At 44.6% G+C, this 22,762-nt stretch overlaps 3 protein-coding genes across 3 annotated transcripts in view; 2 read left to right on the top strand and 1 right to left on the bottom strand.

The window, feature by feature from the left end:
• LOC138972031 (phospholipid-transporting ATPase ABCA3-like) overlaps positions 1 to 6,344 on the top strand; it is a 28,494-nt gene extending 22,150 nt beyond the window's left edge. The window contains exon 4 of the mRNA XM_070344871.1: positions 6,273 to 6,344. Coding sequence (XP_070200972.1) covers positions 6,273 to 6,344 — 72 coding nt within the window. The remainder of the gene's footprint in view (positions 1 to 6,272) is intronic.
• Positions 6,345 to 6,746: 402 nt separating this feature from the next.
• On the top strand, positions 6,747 to 8,063 carry LOC138972030 (myb-like protein AA). Its single transcript, XM_070344870.1, has one exon. It carries the CDS (start codon positions 6,747 to 6,749, stop codon positions 8,061 to 8,063), a length of 1,317 nt encoding a protein of 438 aa, XP_070200971.1.
• A 6,428-nt stretch (positions 8,064 to 14,491) lies between these two features.
• Positions 14,492 to 15,515, bottom strand: LOC138970453 (ribonucleoside-diphosphate reductase small chain). The gene has a single exon (XM_070342906.1). The coding sequence runs from the start codon at positions 15,505 to 15,507 to the stop codon at positions 14,608 to 14,610; it is 900 nt and encodes a 299-aa protein (XP_070199007.1). The 5' UTR covers positions 15,508 to 15,515; the 3' UTR covers positions 14,492 to 14,607.
• Between the last annotated feature and the right edge of the window lie 7,247 nt (positions 15,516 to 22,762).

Raw genomic sequence — 22,762 nt, 5'->3', positions numbered from 1 at the left:
ACCACCTCTTATAACGGCCGCGAAGTTTATCTCACTATAGTTGCAGACCTCGTTGGGCTGTAGATACTACTACATACTGTTTTGGACTTGATAACAGGTTTTCTTGAGAGATCCCACTCTGTATACGAGAATCAGACTATGTTTAAGAGCAAAACAAGTTGACGCTGCTTTTTTGTTTGTTTGTTGCTTCAAGCTTTTATAAAATTGAAAAAATATATCACCCGGCCGGGGGCGGTGGTTGTGGTGGTAGTAAAAGGCAGACAGCAATTGAACGGGCCGTGATGAAGTCTGTGTGATGGCATTCCACTAATAGTTATTGGTGGAAGAGAGAGAGAGAAAGAGAGCCGGTCGGGAGTCAAAGACTATACACACATCAACCAAAAAAAAAGGGATAGCTGAATGGAAGAAGAAGAAAGCAACAGGAAAACTGAGGAAAAAAAAAAAGGGATAAAAACAAAATGGAAAAAACAAATATTTTAACGAGAAGAAGATTGATTTGGTGAGATCAAAACAATTATTATTATTATTATTATTATTCAGTCATTCTACACTGAATGATTGTATAGAGGAAGCACTAGACGGCGCTGATCAGTCTTTCTCTCTCTCTCTTGAAGTAAATGTTTGTTGTTTGGAGGGGAAGGGAGAAGACTTCACCTCCTGAGAAACTCTAAACATTATCATCATATAGTCTTGAGTGACATCCCGTCACAGTTTGTTGTTGGTGGGGCTGGCTGGGCATGTAGTAGTAGCACACATGATCTTTTCAGCCTGTCTACAGGTCCTCCCTTCTCCCCCACCCCCACACCCCGCGCGCAGCCCCCCCCCCCCCTCCCTCCCCTCTCACATGACACACATACACACACACACACCACGTTCTCGCCACGCCGCCAACGCTTTTGCTGTAGTACTGAGAGAGAAAGGCCGAATGCTTAGCGCAGGGTTGCCAACTTTCAAGTCCCGGTATCAGAAATATCAGCCAGCAGAGCGGCGACCTTTCTCTCCTCCCCCCCTCCCCCTCTCCCGTTCCAGAGATTGTTAAAACAACATCGGCTTTTTTTTCTTTTTTTTTAAAGCACTATATTGCTGTCACTAGTGTGACATGATGATGATGATGATGATGATGATGATGATGATGATTGATCTACTACTACAACAACAACAACAACAACAACAAATCTGAGGGTGAGATGGATTTCTGAAGCAGCACTATACTGCCGACCGAGATAACTATACTACTACTACGTGGCGGCAGCAGAACATGAACAAAGAGAGAGAGAGAATGGGGGAATCTACCTTACACAGCTGGTGCCGGGAGAGAAAAAGTCAGAAACTGAGATAAACGGCAAACGGGTAAAAGGGGACCATTCTCAACTACAACTGTTTTCTTCAACACCGGGTCGGCGACTTGGAAGAAAAACGGCAGAAAACCAACCGGCGCCACACAGTTTTTAGCGAGAAAACTATACAGCAGACAAAACAGCTCCGTTTTGCTCGCCTCGGGCGGACCTGGTGGAGAGAACAACCAGAAATTGAGAAAAACGGCAAACGGTCTTTGCCGAGCTGCTGCGGCTATGTTCGACAACCTCTAAAATCGCACACAGCAAGATTTCCCGCAGTTTGTGAATGTGTGTGTGTGTGTGTGACTTTTTCTCTCTCTCTCTCTTTCTTTTTCCCTGTATAAAGTTTTTCTTCAATCAATATTCCCGCTCCCCTATCGACACACATAGCAGCCTTTAAATACCATATGTTAACACTGACTAGCCGGCACAAACCCTTGTGCCCTCAACGAGGACGGATCATCGACTATACTGGAGCAGCAAGCAAGCAAGCAGCAGCAAGCAGAGAGAGAGAGAGAGAGAGAAAGACAGAAGGAGATCGAGCCACTGACCACAACAACAACAACAACAACTATGGCCGCGACTCGAGGGATTATAACGACAACAACAACAACAACAACAACAACTGGTCATGCTGAAATGGAGCAGCAGCGGGACAATGATGAGACACTTACTACATATTCATTATATATGCAGGACCCCCGCCTGAAAAATCGTCGGATTATGACGGCCGCCGGTGGTGGTACAACGACTAGAGGTCAAAAGCGGAAACATGGCCGGGACTCTGACGACTGTTTTATTGTGGAGCTAAAAGCGGCGACGACCAGTACTACTCCTGCGATGATGGCGGCCCCTGGTGACGGTACGCGGCAGGCGCCGGTACTAGTCGTGATGGACTCTGATGATGATGACGACGATAATGACGATGACGAAAATACTTCCGAGCAACAGGAGGAGGAGGAGGAAAAGGAGGAAAAGGAGGAAAAGGAGGAAAAGGAGGAGGAGGAGGAGGGGGAGGAGGAGGAGGAGGAGGAGGAGGAGGAGGAGGAGGAGGAGGAGGGGGAGGAGGAGGAGGAGGGGGAGGAGGAGGGGGAGGAGGAGGAGGGGGAGGGGGAGGACGCCACCACCTCTACCATGCAGTTTCCGTATGGCGAAAGCCGCGGAGATATGGACGAAAGAGCGGAACGGCAGCAAAGGTTGGCGTCGATATCGACATCCTATATGGACGCTGAAACATTTCAGCGACTGAAACGCGTTCTCGGGAGTATTGACGCGAAATGCGCCGCTGGTGTTTCTGCAGTTAACGAATTACTGAACCGCCGGCCTAGCAGTGTGGCCGCACCACCAGCGCAGCCCCCTCCCCCCTCCTCCCAGGACACTAACACACAATGATGAAACCTCCTTCCCCCTCCCCCATAATAAGTGTGTTTATAGTATAATAAACCAATATATAAGGACTCTGGTGGCTTCCCCGCTTATATGTTTTGTATGTGTGTGTGTGTGTGTGTGTGTGTGTGTGTGTGTGTGTGTGTGTGTGTGTGTGTGTGTGTGTGTGTATCCCAAGAGGGTAGCCTGGCGCAGGTCGCCGAACCCACACATATACATACACGGCCCCAGTGAAAAATACACACTCACACACACGCAACACTCACACGAACACTTACACGCAACACTCACTCACAAACACACGAACACGCAAACACACGAACACGCAAACACACGAACACGCAAACACACTCACTCACAAACACACGAACACGTAAACACACTCACTCACAAACACACGAACACGCAAACACACGAACACGCAAACACACTCACTCACAAACACACGAACACGCAAACACACTCACTCACAAACACACGAACACGCAAACACACGAACACGCAAACACACTCACTCACAAACACACGAACACGCAAACACACTCACTCATAAACACACGAACACGCAAACACACTCATTCGCAAACACACGAACACGCAAACACACGAACACGCAAACACACTCGCTCACAAACACACGAACACGCAAACACACGAACACGCAAACACACTCACTCACAAACACACGAACACGCAAACACACGAACACGCAAACACACTCACTCACAAACACACGAACACGCAAACACACGAACACGCAAACACACTCACTCACAAACACACGAACACGCAAACACACGAACACGCAAACACACTCACTCACAAACACACGAACACGCAAACACACTCACTCACAAACACACAAACATACACACCGTATAAAGCAACAAAAAAAAAAAAATAAAAAGCGTTTCTAAACGTGTTTCCAGTTCCTCCAAAAAAAAATATAAAAAATAAAAGAATGACAAATAATCAAATAAGTAAAACACACACAACGACAGAGGGCCCGGTAGCCGCTCAGTCTGCCATAAGTGCAGGTGGCTGAATACAGCTAAACACGCAGACACCTGGGTAGCGCGACTCCGTTGCTGTTAGCTTTCCACTGGGGGGAGGAAGCGACCCGAATTTCCCAGCAATGGGGCAATAAAGTAATGAAAATGAAATGAAAAAAACCCCGAGTGAAACCTATACACACCCCTATACCGGGGGTGTGTAATGAGACAACCGATGAGAAAGATTTTCCGTTTGTCAGAACGAGTGGGTTGTATCTCTCTCTCTCTCTCTCTCTCTCTCTCTCTCTCTCTCTCTCTCTCTCTCTCTCTCTCTCTCTCTCTCTCTCTCTCTCTCTCTCTCTCTCTCTCTCTCTCTCTCTCTCTCTCTCTCTCTCTCTCTCTCTCTCTCTCTCTCTCTCTCTCTCTCTCTCTCTCTCTCTCTCTCTCTCTCTCTCTCTCTCTCTCTCTCTCTCTCTCTCTCTCTCTCTCTCTCTCTCTCTCTCTCTCTCTCTCTCTCTCTCTCTCTCTCTCTCTCTCTCTCTCTCTCTCTCTCTCTCTCTCTCTCTCTCTCTCTCTCTCTCTCTCTCTCTCTCTCTCTCTCTCTCTCTCTCTCTCTCTCTCTCTCTCTCTCTCTCTCTCTCTCTCTCTCTCTCTCTCTCTCTCTCTCTCTCTCTCTCTCTCTCTCTCTCTCTCTCTCTCTCTCTCTCTCTCTCTCTCTCTCTCTCTCTCTCTCTCTCTCTCTCTCTCTCTCTCTCTCTCTCTCTCTCTCTCTCTCTCTCTCTCTCTCTCTCTCTCTCTCTCTCTCTCTCTCTCTCTCTCTCTCTCTCTGTGCGCTGTGCCGCAGTGATGCCGTGTGAGATGAAATTTTATACGGCCAGTAGATTGCAGCCATGTCGGCGCATCATTTACCTTTCACGGCCTATTATTCCAAGTCACACGGGTTATAGGTAGACAATTATTAACTGTGCCTAAGCAATTTTGCCAGGAAAGACCCTTTTGTCAATCGTGGGATCTTTAACATGCACACCCAATGTAGTGTACACTGGGGGGAGAGTTCGGACACTGAAGAGAGTCTGCACACAAAGTTGACTCTGTGAAAAATAAATTTCCGCCGAACCTGGGATCGAACTCACGCTGACAGCGGCCAACTGAATACAAATCCAGCGCGCTACCACTAACTGAGCTATATCCCCGGGAAAAAGGAGTTGAACTACTACAAAACAACAACACACACATTTTTTCCTGCTTTGTGTGCGTATATATATAGAGAGAGAACGATCGGTGAGACAAAATTTCACCTTTTTCTTTTTTCTTCTTGTGAGATTATGGATTTCTGTACTACGAGGAGGATAACGAACACTAAGGTCGACAGCGTAGCACTAATATCATCAGCAAAGACAGAAGCAGTCTGTGAAATGGGAATTCCAGAACATATAGTCATGCAAGTTATCGAAAATCGACGCCTAGATTTTGCTGATGGAGAATTCGACAGCGTAGAGAAACTTTATCTCGCAGCTTACGAGATCGCACAGAGCCCGGAGAAACAGTCAGAATTAGCAAGAAAACTGTACTTAGCCGAAGAAAAAGAAGAAGAAGAAGAAGAACGCCGTCGTCGTCGTCGCGAACAACTAGTTCCTCGAGCGTCGTCGTCGTCGTCGTCGTCGTCGTTTGCACTAATAAAGGAACGCGTACGATTCTTAGCCAAAGAAAACCAGAACTTGAGAAACCGTAAATTCTGCCGAGCTTGTTTAAAAGTGGAGCTAGCTAACAGTGGTATTACTTTCTTACCCTGCGGACATTTTCTCACCTGTGAAAAATGCTCGAACATGTTTGACAATTGTTTGGCTTGCGGCAAGAAAATCATGGGGACCGTCCGCACATTTCTGTCGTAAAAGTGAGTAATTATTATTTTGTGTCAACACACACAGCCACCAATTTTTCCACCACTACCCCCCCTGTCCAGGCAGAATATTGAAATGAAATTGGAAGGAGAGAGAGAGAGAGAGAGAGAGAGAGAGAGAGAGAGAGCCGGCCAAAGACTATACACACAACAAGGGGAAAAAAAAAAAAGACAAGACATTTTTCTGAGGAAGACAATAAGACTGGAGCCTCAACATATAGTAGTCTAAAAACAAACCCATATACTACTATTACTACTAACGGATAGTGCCGCAAGGGAAGATAACAAATAATGATGGGTCCTTCCACAAAGCTGCATCATTGTACCCAAAAAAAAGCGTGACACGACACACTGCTTCGTGAAAATTGAAAGTGTCTGAAATAAACAAATTGAACTAGTGTATCAACCGTCAACAAACAAACATCATCGTCTGTGTGAACAAATCCATTTAACATTGAGTTTACCGTCATGTAGCTGAACTGCAACGATGTACGATTTAGACTGGTGGGGAGGGAGGAGCTAACAAATCATCGCCTATTTTCGCCGCCGCGGCGCACTTGACGTCAGCGGGCATGTGCTTTTGTGACCCGCGATTCGATTGGTCCGCCGGCTGGGCCGGCTTGTGAATGAATGTGTTGTGAATGGAATTCTCTGAAGCAAGCCGCTGGGCCCGGTAGCAAGGCAAGCCAGCCCAGCCCAGCCACAGCCCAGCCGCTGCGCCACGTCTGACTCTATATCGATTTTTTTTGACTGTACGGGCAAATTTGCCGCACGGGTTGTTTTCCCTCCCCCCTTGACATCTCTCCCAACATTTCGTACGTTTCTTTTCGCGATTTTCACTTTTTGAGCAAAAGTCCGCGCCCCAAAATAATATCAGATCCCGGGCTAAGTTGTTCTTCCGTTCTTCTTCTTTCTCCCCCTCCCCTCCAGGGTGTGTGTGTGTGTGTGTGTGTGTGTGTGTATAAAATGCCGTACGGGTCAGCTCGAAGGGACACTTGGCCTCACAACCACTACACGAGAGGAGGTTGTTCTTGTCTCAGTTGAATGGTTCTCCTACTACTACCACTCATACTAATAGTACTACCAATACTACTTGTACTTAAAAGTACGTTCTTTTTTCTTAACAGTATGATGGCTAGTAACACACGGAGCAACGACGACGGCGGCCGCTGTGGCCGCACGGTGGTACCGAACGGCACTGCGACGCGGATGATAACAAGAGGTCAAAAGCGAAAACTTCATCGACAGAATACAGTATGGAACGGCATCCAGAAAGACCACGATGAACAACAACAACAAGAACAGCAAGAACAGCAACAACAAGAACAGCAAGAACAGCAACAAGAGCCTAGTGGTGGTGGTGTTGTTGCTACCCCGTGGCAGCGCCCACTGAGAAAACAATTAAAACCCAAGAAAATTGTTAAATTTGCCACCACCACCATTACTACTACCACCACTACCACCAACACCGCCAACAACAGCAGCACCAGCGTGGATGACAAACAACAACAACAACAACAACAACAACAACAACAACAACAGTTGGATGAAGTTTTTCCAGACATCAATGATGAAATCGAACTCGACTACGAAGACGATGATTTTGACGAGGAACCGATGGTACATGACGCGGAACAAGACGTCGACTCTGCGATCGCCACCACCACCACTGTGACCAGTCAACCACCGCCAGCATCACCGGCCGCAGCGGCGGCGGCAGCCCCAGACGTCATCAACAACACCGACGATGACGACGACGAAAAAACCAATTCCAAAGAGCAACAACAACAACAACAACAACAACAACAACAACAGTTGGATGAAGTTTTTCCAGACATCAATGATGAAATCGAACTCGACTGCGAAGACGATGATTTTGACGAGGAACCGATGGTACATGACACGGAACAAGACGTCGACTCTGCGATCGCCACTACCACCACCGTGACCAGTCAACCACCGCCAGCATCACCCGCAGCGGCAGCAGCCCCAGACGTCATCAACAACACCGACGATGACGACGACGAAAAAGCCAATTCCAAAGAGCAACAACAGCAACAACAACAACAACAACAACAACAACAACAACAACAACAACAACAACAACAGCAAGAGCCCGTCGTCGTCACCACTGCCACAGCCATGCCGCAGTTTTCCGAAGAAGGGATGTCAGCGATAGCACTACCCACGCGGGCGGCCCCGCCGGACACCATCACCACCATCAACAACAACAACAACAACAACAACAACAACAACAACAACAACAACAACAACAACAACGATGACGACGACGATGACGACGACGATGACGACGACGATGACGACGGTTATTATGTCTGCAGTAGTAGCGAAGACGAGACATACCCGAGCCCACCAACGCTGCCGGACCCCAACACCAACGCCACAACAACAACAACAACAACAACAATGATGGATATGATTGACTAATAACACTCCCCCCCCTTGTTCAAGATCGGTGGTGGTGGAAGATAGACGAGAGACGTCTAAGTTTATGTCGTTGTTGTATTTTGTTATTATTATTATACGAAGAGAGGTGGTGGTGGTGGCGGTGATCACTGACGTGTGAGATATTATAAAAAAAAAAAAACACTGGTAGAGAAAGTATACCCCGCCTTTCATTTGTTGGGTATACTCATTCGATTGCCGGGCCAGCTCGCTTGAAGGTACCCCGCTGTTGTCGTCGTTAGATATTGTACGTGTAACATGATATAATAAGTGTGGTGTTGAGTGTAATAAAACTATATATATATATAAAGACTCTTGTGGTTTTCTGTTTGTGTGTCTGTGTTGTGTGTGTGTGTGTGTGTATGTATGTGTGCGCGGTTGAAAGAAATCTAAAAAATTGAATTCTCCTTCTGCCTCTCTCCATTCTTTTTCTCTGTGTGTGTGTGTGTGTGTGTGTGTGTGTGTGTGTGTGTGTGTATCCCAAGAGGGTAGCCTGGCGCAGGTCGCCGAACCCACACATATACATACACGGCCCAAGCGAAAAATACACACTCACACACACACGCGCACACACACCGTCACAAACGCATCAACACGCACACACACTTACAAACACACGCACACGCACACACAATACACCAACAACAATAAATGTTTCTGTTCATAATTTATTAAAATCCTAAAAACACAATCCTAAACAATACATAATTACCAGATCGGAATAAAAGCACACAAATTAAATGCTGTCAAAGCAGACGACACAAAACAAACATTTTCTGGAGCAGGGGAAGATAATAAGACTGGAGTTATCCCCCCAACATACAAGTTAAAGACTGACCCATTCTAACGGATAGTGCAGGGGAGATAACAAAAATGGTGATTTAAGAAACTCTCTCTTTGCGAAGAGATTTTGCTTTATAGAGTCTGTATCTGTGGGGTGTGCGTTCGTGTGTCCGTGTGTAGTGTGTGTGTGTGTGTTTGTGAGTATGTGTATGTATGTGTAGTGTGTTTCTGAGTGTGTATGTATGTGTAGTGTGTTTGTGAGTGTAGTGTGTGTTTGTGTGTGAGGTGTGTGGTGTTACAGGTCGCCAAATCCACAAGATATATATACGGCACAATAGCGAAATACATAAACACACACACACACACACACACACACGACCAAATAAACACGGCACAATAAAAGAGAGAAAGAGAAAGAAAAAGAGAGTGAGTGAGACTGAGTGAGAGAGAGTCTATACACACACCCATATAAAGGGGAACAACCGCTGCTAAAAAGAGAAAGATTTTCTGACAACGGTTGTAGAACTTGGCATCTTTCCGACAGAGACAACACAGAATTACGATGATGATAAAAAAATCCAAAAATCATTCAATAATTCATAAAAAATTATAAATATTTTATTTCATATCAAAACCACACGGACGATAAAAGGCACCGCCCATTTGTTACATACATGTATTTTTTACTCACATGGTCTGAAGTTTTCTACCTGGGCTACAACATATGTTACAAAGAATATTTATTTATTTCGGTGAGACAGTGAATATACCGCGTAGTAAAACATCCTCCGCGATAGTACAACGAGCGGCGTTGTCATTGTCATTGTTGTTGGTGGTAGTGGTGTCTAATCGAGGACGCTTTTTGGTCGTGTGTTTCGGGTGTTGTATTTTGAAATAATCCACGATAGAATGATTGTCCTTTAGAATGTGATGACGATGAAACTCTTCGTTTAACGTCCGACTAATTCGGAGACATTCTTTTTTCAATTTTGATATCTGTCGTCCGCACAGCTGCTTGCCCTTGTAACAATATCCGAATAAACGCTCGTATTCTTTTACGGCGTATTCTATGTAATAGGATACGTCAACAATCGTGCAATCCTCCTCAACTCTTCGACCGACATTTTTGGGATGTTCCACGCGTTCTGAAATCTTTTTAGCGGCGGTATCCGCTCTTCGACAAATTACCATCGGTATGTAATCGCCCACCCTCCCGACGTCCGGATCATCCAACGCCTTTAAACGTCGCGTAAGATTCACGTGAGCCGGTGGTAACGTTGTTGTTGCGTATTCGTCTGCGTCTTTACATAACATTGTGACGTGAACGAAGTTGTCAGGAGAAATAAAATCGCACGTTCCGCCATCTCGGCGTAGCCAATCGACGCATTGTAAGAGTACACTTTCTGCTTTCGGAAGATTTTTTTCCAAGAGAATCAAGTCGAATAAAACGATTAAAAGCCTCCTGATAAATGCGGGAACGTTCCGCTTCACGGGTTTGATTCCTTTCATTTCCAGCCGTTCGTCGCCGTTTTCTTTCTGCACGACCCCGACATAGTTTTTTGCTTTGTATATTATTAAAGAGGAAAAGAGTTTCTCAAAGTCGAGTTTGATGGGCTTTTGAAACAAGAGAGCGGTCGTCTCTTCCGCAATTTGTACGGCTAAAGCCTTCGCCCCTTCGGCGGTCAAACGACAGCCCGATATTAAAAGGAAAACACTGTCCGTGTCCCCGTATAGAACCGTGACGTCGCAAGGAAATCCTCTTTGACGGGTGTATGTCTCCTGAATAAATCTGACCGTGCTCTCTAGCATTTGTCGAGCTACAGACGTGATTGTCGCCGCAATAGGTAAGCAGGGTATGATACCGTGTTTGGCAACTCCGAATTGTCCGTAAAAGGAATTATTCGTCAATTTCAGAGCGAGTTGAGAACTGTCAAGAAGTCTGCGGGTGAAGGGACACTCTTCCATCGCCATTTTTTGCTTCACAGATTTTCGTTTTTCGAGATTGCGTTCTATAATTCTGGATAAGAGAGATTTTTCTCGGGCGGCTGATACAAAGTACACGCCAATTTCTTCGTTAAAATAATAGTCTTGGCCGCACTTCCAGTGGCTAGGTGGAGGCTCCTTCAACAAAGTAGTGTAACACAGATTTTTGGCCACCATTATAGAAGGGTATAGAGAATTAAAATCTAGAACGGCCGTAAAATTCCCGTGATATCCCGCGACTGGAGAGATAACGGTCGCCCCCTTGTATTTTTGTTTGTTGTTGTTGTTGTTGTTGTCTTTGCCAGGAACGATATTCCCCAGATTAGGTACCAGTTCTTTATCGACGTCCTGTGGAATAACAAAGTTTTCCTTTTCTCTGACGATGGACCCGCAGATAGAAGAGAAACATTTTTGCTGCTGCCCTTTGTTTATTAAAGCGTTTCTTTCCATGTACACCGTCCTGCTCATCTCACTCACGAATTCAATCGCCGCAATTTTGCGCACGAGTTTAAAGGTGAGCACAGAATCTCGTAGACAGTATTTTGCGCATCTGGCCAAATCTGCAGAATCTCCGGCGAGAAATATTTTCGGTATTTCCTCGTAGGACACGTCCTCTGATTTACGTTCGCCTAAAAACTCACTGGCCACTCGATTCAACGAAAAGCTGTCTAACTTATGATTTTGCAGCTTTACAATTTTGAGTGCGTCGAGCACCAATCGTCCGGGACAGATAACCATAACGGGCGTTGTTTTCCACTTTACAAACTCGGCGTCTCCTACTATATATGCTCGCTCTGATTTGAAGCGAGAGAAATTATTGGAAAAGACAGACCTTAACCCAAACATTGCACACCTGATTTCTAGGTAGGGAAAATCAAAATTATCGGAATTGTAGCCACATACACAATCGGGGTCTTTTTCGCCTACGTACTCACAAAACGCAGCCAACATGTCCGTTTCGGTTTGATACCACCGGATGCTTCCCTCTTCTATATTATCCGTTCGCCCGTAGCAAAACACGACGCGTTCATCCGTAGTATGTTCGTTTGAAAAATATTTACCAAAACAACAAGAGATTTGTATGATGGGGTGAAATGCGGGACGAGGCATGCAGCTAATTCGAGTCACGTTTGCGCACTCGATATCAAATACCAAGCACGTTTCGTCAGGTATAACGACCTCCACCGCACCAGAAGAGTCTACTTTTTCCGTGACAATTACGGCCTTCAAGTTTGAGACAGCTACCGTGTATTCCTTCTCGAATTTACTTTGCTTGCTACACCGCATCACTCGGGAAGGGTGATAGCATACACCTTTAACATATGGACTCAATTGGAGGTTCGTCATAAATTTGTTCAGATAACTTTGCTTCGTGTCGTACAGCTGCCACGAACGAGACGAATCTAATCGTTCCAGCACGGCGGTTGTCGCATCAACGACCTTACGTCTGTCTCGCGGATTTCTCAGGCTCACCATCAGCATTCGCTTGTTTTGGGGCTGATAATAATAAAGACTTCTTTTCTCTACGTAAGAAAGATCCAAAACGGGATTGAAGGTTTGAGTATGGCGCTTGATGAATTCTGCGTTGATCGTCTTCATTAACTGCGGTGGAAAAATCGCTAAAGACGGTCCCAGATCGAGATAAAAAAAATCATCAAAACCTTGCACGAGTAGGCATACATTTTCCCTGGTACTACCAACCGTTTCGCAAGTTATCAAGACGCCACCGTCTCGCCCGTGAAAGAACGTTTTGAAAATTAACTCCATTGTAGCCAGAGAGAGAAAAAACAACAACATGAGAACCTTTTCCGTGTTAAAGGTAGAAAAGCCTGCCGCGTCGGAGGAGGACAGTAGGCAGAAAGATTCTCTGCACGGCGTCGTGCGGAGTCTACAAAAAAGAGAAGCGGAATTAACTAAACGTCTTTTATCCGCAAATTACGCCAAAGACGAAATAATAAACTATCTCGTTCCTCTGACGAATCTAGTGGCTACAAAAAAACCAACGAGGACGCATCATCGACAGAAAAATCGCGTAGAGCTTGTATCCGGCGTCCGAGACTCTCCCGTGATGAGGAGTAGTAGTGGCGGCCGTCCTTCAGACCAGCATGCACCTAACGACGAAGAAAAAGAAAGACAGACTGCGGAGGAGCGAGAGAACGGGGTAGGAGGAAGAGAAGGAGAAGGAGAAGAGTTCCTAATGTCGGCTAAAACGCGAGTAGCTTCTTTTATACTCCCCTCCATCACGACGTTGGAGGAACACAAGGAACTGAGTTCGCATATAGTTGTTTATGGCGGGGATACGAACAGGTTGTTTGATTTAATCAGGAAGGAAGGGGTAAAAATGTGCTCGACGTTTTCTAGGAGCGAGTTTATTTCTCTTCGACCTGGAGCCAGTAGTACGTCGTATCAACCCCCCAAATCTATTCCTACGCCCAGATTTGTAAGCTGTCTGATGGATAAAATCAGATTAGTTTCCGAGTTAACCAACCCTTTAGTGTCTCCTAATTACAGCGATTACTATTACATGTTAACGCTGATTACGGCGTGGATCAGCCCCACCACCTCTAACGTTGATGATTCGAATTACGACGAAATAGTCAAGACAGTATTACCACAAGCGTTGGAAGAATTTATGTCCAAACATTTTACGAGTGGAAAAAAAACCAGAAACGTGACCTTTACTCCCGACGTGAATGTCATCGACAGCGAAACTTCTACCAGCATCGAAGCCGCCACAAACTTTCAACTGAATGATCATAGAAGATACGCGCCCCCTCATTTAATTAAACAAGATCTCGACGTTACCTACCCCAAACGATTTTACTCCAAGTCCTGGCCCGTAGATCACATTCTCTCCACTCTCAGTACGGGGGAGTTAAGTAAGCGTAGTACGGCCTATATATATTTGCTGTCCTACGCTCAAATACAGCGTTACGTGCTCGTAGGCTTAGCGGTTTTTGCGTTGGTGTTTTGTATTGCAGGAAAAGAAGTATTTCACACTCGCGTTGTACCGTATTTACTTAAGTTCAAGCGTAGTGGCGTTTACCGAATCACGACAACCTCGGAACTATTTCCCGGATTATTTACTGCATTTATTTTTTCAAGGCCCACTTTTAAAGAGAACGCCTTGTCAGGAATTACCTACCAAAGAGAACTTTTATACCGACAACCGCTTCTACTCAGGCCTTTCTTGAAGTATTTTCGCGTGTCATTTGACGCTGATCAGCTTCGTGCGAAAAACCCTCTTCATTCGTCTCTACCTGCAAAGTTAGAAGCGCAGTCTCTATATAAAGACATACTGTTTCAACACGTCGAAGTTCTATTAAACGAACTCTTCTTGACTGCCACATCTACCGATAACTTTGCCGTTCTTCTCTTTTTCAGTTCCTACGATTACAACGTCACATATAAAACACTCAAACCTTCTCATTATTTTGATTATTTGACGCGCGGGTTTTCATTTCAACAGCAAACACAAATGATTGATCCCGATCAGACGGGCATTTTACAGGCTGCTTATAAGCAGAAACAAAAAATTGCTGAACGCCAAGGAACCTCTTGACCTCGTCTTTCATCAAGTTGGATCACTTAATTCATTCAACACACGAGGCAATAGTGAGTGCACCATCATTATCGATTAATAATATACCCCCCTTGTCTCAATAATAAAACTAAAAATTCAAACCAAGAATTCGTGATTTCTCAATGTCTCATTGATTGGTAATTATACACACACACACACACAAAATCAACAGCCGGGTCAGAAGTCAGCATCAAGCGTGAATGTGTGGTTATCCTCTTTCTTATTTCCCATCACCCCCATGCGCTGGTACTCGCCCACTCGCTTCTCAAAGAAGTTGGTCTTGCCCTCTAGTGAGATGTGTTCCATGAAATCAAAGGGATTCTCAGAGTTGTACACCTTGTCACACCCTAGCTCCACGAGCAACCTGTCGGCCACAAACTCGATGTATTGTTTCATCAGCTCACTGTTCATACCAATCAGATTGCAGGGGAGAGCCTCTGTCAGGAACGTCTGCTCGATCCGCACAGCATCCTCGATAATGGCGTAGACCCGGTCCTGGGAGGGCTTGCGAAAAAGGTGCTTGAACATGAGGCAGGCAAAATCACAGTGGAGACCTTCATCTCTGCTGATGAGCTCATTGCTGAAGGTGAGTCCAGGCATGATTCCTCGCTTCTTCAACCAGAAGATGGCGGCAAAAGACCCAGAGAAGAAGATCCCTTCCACCGCAGCGAAGGCCACCACTCGCTCACCGTAGGGAGCGTTCTGGTCGTTGATCCATTTAATCGCCCAGTCAGCCTTCTCCTTCACGCATGGCATGGTCTGAACGGCATTGAACAGGAAGTCCTTCTCTTTGGGGTCCTTGATATAAGTGTCGATGAGCAGACTGTACATTTCACTGTGAATGTTTTCCATAGCAACCTGAAAACCGTAGAAACACCTGGCTTCCGTCACTTGCACCTCTTTGCTGAAACGCTCCACCAAGTTCTCGTTGACAATACCATCACTGGCAGCAAAGAAAGCCAGCACGTGAGAAATGAAGTGACGCTCCTCCGGCTTCAGTTTCTCCCAGTGCTGCAAGTCTTTGGAGAGATCGACCTCCTCTGCCGTCCAGAACGATGCCTCTGCCTTCTTGTACATCTTCCAGATGTCGTGATATTTGATGGGAAAAACAACAAAGCGCCTTGGGTTCTCTCGCAGCAAAGGCTCATCTTCGTTGGAATCTACGGGCTTTATTTCTTTCTTTACCGGTGACACCACAGGAGGAGTCAGCTTAACATTCTGTACATGACCAAGGACTTTGGGTTTTCTCAGTTGTGAAGACATTTTTGTGTGTGTGTGTGTGTGTGTTGGAATAAAAAGAAGAGATCGCCTAGGAACAGCTATAGTGTGGAGCCGCGAAAATGATGGGTAACTAAAAACTGATCAGACGGGCAGGCTGCTTATATAAGCAGAAACAAACCACACACATACAACCAAAACCTGAACGCGCTCCGTTGGATCGCTTCGAGAGTCGGAAATGGCCACCGGCTCACTGCTGCCTTGTTCTCTCTATCGTCAGGAGTGCGATATTGTAGAATACACAGAAGACTTTGATAGCGTTCCCGTTTACTTTTGTAAGCATCATTCAACAATTCATCTGTGCGTGAACGAAACCACCTGTATGAAGGAAGACTGGGGTGAATCGGAAAGGTGTGTGTTTGGTGGGAAAATATGGCCCACATCACAGGTTGTTCTGACTGAATACACCCTCGAACCACTGCCAAAAGAAACTGACAGTCTGCATTTTGTCCATATCAATTCGTTACAAACTCGACTCGCTCAACACGGCTGTTCTTTTACGTCCACTACCGCCAAAAAGCTTTACCCAATACTGTATGATCTATGGACTCGCGACTTCAAAACAATACCCTTTGATGAAGTAATTGACATGGGTGTCTACCTCCTTAGTCACAAGCTCAAAACAGTTTATATCGACAAATCGATGAGCGTTCGTAAGAAGAAGAAAAAGCAAAAGTTGAAAAGACGAATTGAAAAACGACTTTTCTGGGAAATTCAAAATGGACTGGACGTCACAGCAAAAAATATAAACTATTGATTGTTGTTCTTCAAAAGAAATTAAATTTATTAATTCATTCATTCGTCTCAACCTTCCCTTCACACCACTGTTCCGCCTTGTGTGTGTGTGTCCGCACGAGTACGTGAGTCTCCTCTTTTCGTTCCCCCTCTCAAACATTTTGTTTGGTCTACAGACCTCAAAAATTACTGGGTGATTTTAACTCTAACCTTTTCTTGCCTGTGCTATTGTTAGCTTCCCTTCGAGTACCTTTCCCTTGCTTCTTTGTCATTTGTTGTTTTGTGTGTGTGTGTGTGTGTGTGTGTACTTTTGTGGTTTTTTATGCCTGAAGAAAAAGACCCTTAGATTATTCGTTCCGTGTTCGTCATTTTAACGTGAGTTGATTGCTTTTTTTTTTGGATGTCTCTTTACTTTTATTGATTGTTGAGCAACCTTTTCATCAACTGCAGTAATTCTTGCACACCTTCGTCACTCTCAGAGTCACTATAGTCCGTTGTTTCCGAATCTTTGTCCGTTTTCAAACTTCGAGGGTCTCTGACTGCACTTTCTAAAGGCGGTGAAATGACTTCTCCATCGTCGGAGTCGGATCTAATATTCGTCTCCTCGGAGTTAATTCGGTGCAAAGCATCCTCCGATTCGTGAAAAAAAAAGTTTCATCTGGCGATTCGGAAGATAGGATAGAGTCTGTGTCATTTGTTCCAAAACCCGTACCCTCCTCTTGATTTTCATCGTCTTCCGTATTATCTAGATTGCGATGTTGCTGGAAGTAAGCGTGAATGGATGAGTTTAAGGCGTACTCCTTATCGCGGTCTCCGGACACCAACAATTCATTCGTAACTTCTTTTAGTTGTGATAAATTGATCAAAGAGGAAGAAGAAGCGTTCTTTTCGTCGATAATAATATTGTCAACGTAACAGTTCACAATATCTACACGATTGTCGTCCAGTTGAACAATATCAATAATCATCGTCTTCTGGGGGATTGCTATCGTCTCTTCGCCGCGATGTTTTGATTGTAACATCCAAAAACAATCCTTGTCAAAAGTCTGAAAGAGTTCTTTTAAGTAAGGCATGGCGAATTCGGGAAAGTCGAGGGGAGGAAAGGCATCGTCGCGTCTTTTCATGAAAGCATCATCGGTAACAGTTCTGTTCAACACTATCCAGGTTTCTTTAGCTATATTCGTACATAGGATGGTTTTCATCCGGAGGCTGAGACAAAGAATAATGAGATCAAACAGCGTCAAAGACGCCGGTGAGTTTGGGGCTACCGGGCCGTAGTAGTAGTTGTTGTACGTGGTTGCGCCCGATGACTGGCTTGTGGTTCTTTCTACATTCCAGCATGCCGGATAAGTCTGTTTTATATGATCTTTTAGGTTACACCCTATCTGACCAAACTCTTTCCACGTTTCCAATATGTATTTTCGAGAGTCCGGTCCTCGTAATAAGGATTGTAATTTATAAAGAATATAGGCATTGAGAGATTTTGCTTTAAGCGCGTTAGAGTCATTAGAAATTTTGTGATGTTCCAGCGACTCGAAGGACGCGAGTACGGAAGACAGGTTACTTTCGAAGGCCGCTTCAACGAAAATCAGAAGCTTCATCCAGTTGAAAAGTCTGGAATGTTGAACGTTGCGGGGAATCGGCAGTTTCCTAATATTCGCAAGAAATAAAAAATCAGAGGTATTAGATGTAATGACTCGGTTTAATGCTTGGCATTTTAACTTCAACGCATCGGCAGTAACCGAAATGTAAGACTCTGCCGTTGTTGGTACTCCCTCTGCCTTATCTAACATAAAAAGAGCTAATTCGATCACGTCCACCAAATCATGTCGCTTCACATCAAAGACTGGTTGCCGCTCTGAGTGAGTCTCCGCTGCCGGTACGTGCCAGTCACACCAAATGTTCAAAACTAATAACAAATTTACAATTCGTTCATCGAGAATAAAACTTGATGAAAAGATTTCGTCGTGTTTACCATTATTCTTTATCCAAAGTAATTCTTCCAAAGTCTGGTTAATCTTCTCTTGCGTAATGGAGTGTAAACTCGGCATCTCCAACTTTTCATCGCAAAGATACGAAGCTGGAACAGTCGCCCGGTTCACCGATTCGCTCCATATCGCCGAAAATGATCGGAATGGGCAAGGGCAAACTTCGCACGCCAACAATTGCGTTTTTCCGCCGGTTGAACTGACGCATGGCTTTACGGCTGTACGGGTCTGTGGAAATAAATCTGAAAATGCAGAGTCCGCTTCCACGCCCGAAAAGGACACTTCGATACGTGTCTGCGGAGAAACGCTGAAATCACCAACGTACGCATCAACCACAGAATCCCAGACTAGGGGCGACCACTCGAAAATGTCATTCGTTTTTAAACAGAAACTTTGAACTGTTTTTAAATAGCTGTTTATTCGCTCTTGATCGTCCTCCGCGGAGGACTGAGCATTTTTCGTGTAGGATTGCCTTCTGATGATAAATTGTTGCCCGGCAAACTTCAAAATATCATCCAGTTTTGTTAACTTTAACTGTGTCTGCTCGACCAGCGGTAGTAAGTATTCCACATAAAAGCGTTTTAAACGCGACACCTGTTTAGGATCATCCGTTCTCAGAACTTTATTCGCCTCATAAAATGGGATGCGCGACGATTGTTCCGATATAAATAAGGGCGAAAGCTTATCTACTTTATCTTTAACTTTATGTAAAGATGCCTTGATTTCTTTACAGGTGTTCTGATCTGACAAAAGGCACTTGGTCAGCGTCTCAAGCTTCGAATAAGTTGTCCAAAAATCAAATTCATACTTTGTCAAAGTATGTAATCTCCGATGGTAAGTGAGCAGCTCCGTTACGATAGTCCACCTATGAATTAAATGATCGGTCATTTCTGAAACTGTTTTGTAGAAAGGTTCATGAGAATACTTTAAGTTGGATGAAAACAAGTGTTCTTCTTTATAAGCTGTGCATTTATCACGGACATTGACCGCCCGTTCGTAGTCGTCGACCACCGTCCATTCACCCTGTTTAGTCAACTTGACGGGAATGGGTACGTCCACGAGGCTCAAAAACTTTTCAGAGACGTTCGTTGTATATTTAAAGTACTCGTCAAGCGCTATGCTGCGAGACTGGATACTATCTCGTAGTGTCGTGACGTGAATATTTGGAACGTTGGAATAAAATACATCCTTCGCTACATAATTTAACAAGGTCAAAGACAATTGAGTGATTTGTTGATCGTGTTCGGGTGGACTTGCGTTGGCGTATCTATTAAACCATCCAGTGAGGGATTTTATCGTTTCTGTCAATGACACTCGCGACAAAAACGACTCCGATATAAACTCCTGTTTCAAAGTAGATAACAGAGGTACAACACGGTCCAAGAAAAGTCCTTCTCCCGGGGGCGGCCGGTTGATTAAACTGTCGATTTTGGAAGTGATCTTTTCAATGTGTTTTTTTCGTTTGACGTTCGTTAGAGCCGCATTATGTTGTTCTATCGCAGTATACAGCCACTGTTTCGCATTTTTATTTTTTTCTCGTAATTCGAGGCAAGCGTCTTCCGCAGCTCGTTTAAGTTTTGACGTAAAGTGTTTTTCGTTTTTTACCCATACTTCCTTTTTAACTTTGTCTGTCTGTTTTGCCAACAGTGTTTCTATGGGAGTTACCAAGTCTGTTTCCGTTTGTTGAAAGACTTCCTGTATTTTAGACGCTAGTGAACTAGACATATAACCACACTCGGGATCGATTTCTTGTTGTAGATCGCGCTGATCGGTAAATTGTTGTTGGCGTTTTTCTATATCTCGAAGCAGGTTTTTAGTCTTCTTTTTAATATCTTTCAACAAATTATTTTGTAGGGCGTCAAACGTTTCTGAAAACCATTCGGTCTGCCCGATTCGTCTGCGCGCTTCAACAAAATCTATTACAGCGTCCTTTAAGCCGCACGGATCGAACGGCGCCCTGTCACTAAAAAGAGACGCTTCGTACGACTGTTGTAAATCGAAAGTAGAGGGATTATTCGAAAAATATTGACAAATATCTTGTACTGAGATCAACAATGCTAGGAGCCTTTCATATTCTATCCACCATTTACAATCTCGAGAAGCGCAGCCGTCAAAGGAAGACAAGAGCTGTTGAAGGTGGACCCTCGTTGACTCGACGTTTGAAATAAGTTTACATACAGAACCATACACAGGCTCTACCGATTCGCCGTTCAACTTAGTTAGTCGAGCGGTTATGACCCTCGCTTCCTTTTGTAGTCGGGTTAGAGGCCATTCGACTCTCGTCAATTCACTTTTTACATCGGCGAACATACTCGCAAATTTATGCTGGTTGATGCTAATAGCGGGCTGTGAAGAGTGGATCTGTGTTAACGTCTTAAATTTCTCATTCTTCAGGATGTCGCCAACTTCCATCGTCTCTCCCTTGTAGGCGGACACCAACCATTTAGTGTAAGATGACAGGGTTTGGAGCTTATCGCTGTCTTCCTTTTCCTCTACCTTTCTAACATACGCCTTCTCACTCTGTAGAATGTATTCTTCGAATATGTCTTCCCTTTCCAAATCGCCTTTTAAGAGTTTTACGAAATCTTGAATTTCGTCGGACGTATTGTCGTCCGTAGAATCGGAAAGCAGCGTTTGGCTGTCTTTGAGGAGATTGGTCAAGTCAGACTGAATGTTCGAAGATAACAACAAAGAAGGGCGATACTCGTGTTTGGACAAGCGCTTTTTCAATTTCTCTATATCGCAGGAAATCACGCTCCTGCGGTCCGCGTATGCGCGTAACGTCTGTTTCACTTCTTCGATTTTTTTAGCGTTTAAGAGTGAGAGGCTGTATTTTTCTTGACTCTCTTCGATAAGACGGACGATCTTTTCTGCCGTTTCTTTTAGCTCTGCGTTGGAGCATTGTAGCAGGAGAGTAGCCAGATGACTCTGAGATAGGTGCTCCATCCATTCGTAACAAACGCTAAGTAAAGTTGCGATGTCAGCATTCAAGACCTGCAAAAGTTGAACGTCGGTCGGGTGGAATGAAAACGCTCCATGTTCTCGTAATTCTTCCTTTACATTAACATCATTAAAAGGGATTGGGATATGAAACACTTTTCTCAAAACATCCAAAGTAAAAGTAAGCACATTAATAACGTAGGTTACCGAGCTGTTTGAAAGCCTGTCCATTGTACTTCCACGATAAACGCGCAACTGTTCCAAACGAACGGGGGCATTGTGTGTTACGAATTTATAAAACAACCTCAGTGCTTCCACTTGCTTCTGCCGCTCTTTAGCTTGCATTTCAAAAGCCGTTTCCACGATGTCTATTATCTTAAAGGCGTGACTGTCAAACTCTTTGTTACACTGTTCCACTTGTTTCTGATGCATCGAACGGCAAGATTTGTGTGCGTTTGTTACGCTTTCGGAAACTTTATTGATCGTGTTATTTATAAGTTTTATACTAGTACCGATTTTGCCGATGGTGCTCTTAAATCGCTTATCTTTCTCCCCTAAATGCCCAATCATGAGTGCATCATTAGTTTCGATATGATTCCAGGTTTGTCGGTGTTGATAATACTTAGAGGATTGCTTTAAAGCATTTAGATCTGACGAAAAGGAAGCATAGAGTTGTTCTATTTCATCCGATGGAGTATATTCCGGTGCCGCCTTAAATCTTTTAATCCACGAATCGCGTAAATCCTCGAGTTGTTCTTTCAGGGAAGAGGCATTTAGTTCTAGATCGCGGGCGAGATTCGTTACTTTCGCGGAAAAGTCGCGTTCGTCAGACAATTCTTTTTGCCTTCTTTCTATAGCGCCAAGTGAAAACTCCTTCTCCTGACTAGAATTCTGTTCAGTAATTCGTTCTAACAAGATTTTGATTTTCTTCTTCGTTGTTGTGAATTCGTCAGACTGAGCGAGCAGATCATGTGCCGTCCGAATCAACTGATCTCGAACGAGCTGCACCTCTTTCACCATATTTAACGCTGTCTCGAACGAAGCTGATGAGATCAATTTTTCCAGTGTGGGTTTCGTCGGATTAACTTTATTATTAAAGGTCTGTTCAAGTTCATTCAAAGTATTTCTAATTGAAGTATCTTTTTGTACTCGTTGTGCTTCGATCAAAAATTCTTCACGTCGACTCTGAGCCGTGAAGAACAGGCGTTCCAGAGTGCGTACGGTCGAACTTGTCATTAACGAGCCAAAAGTGCGCAGTGCATCTTCCTTTATGTGTGGCGTCTTATTGAGCAGCAGTTCCTCTAATAATGCGTACATAAGATGTAATGCACGGCCGATGTTTTCTTCAAGAAATGTTATGAGTGTGACGTCCTGCGGGTAATAAAGGTACA

This window comes from Littorina saxatilis, linkage group LG7 (assembly GCF_037325665.1).
Source record: "Littorina saxatilis isolate snail1 linkage group LG7, US_GU_Lsax_2.0, whole genome shotgun sequence".
NCBI classification, from domain to species: domain Eukaryota; kingdom Metazoa; phylum Mollusca; class Gastropoda; order Littorinimorpha; family Littorinidae; genus Littorina; species Littorina saxatilis.
Note: the sequence above shows the minus strand (reverse complement) of the source record. Positions and strands in the feature narration are given on the sequence as shown.

Coding starts and splice junctions, on each gene's coding strand:
- LOC138972030 (XM_070344870.1), top strand. CDS start 6,747: ATGGCTAGTAACACACGGAGCAACGACGACGGCGGCCGCTGTGGCCGC.
- LOC138970453 (XM_070342906.1), bottom strand. CDS start 15,507: ATGTACAAGAAGGCAGAGGCATCGTTCTGGACGGCAGAGGAGGTCGAT.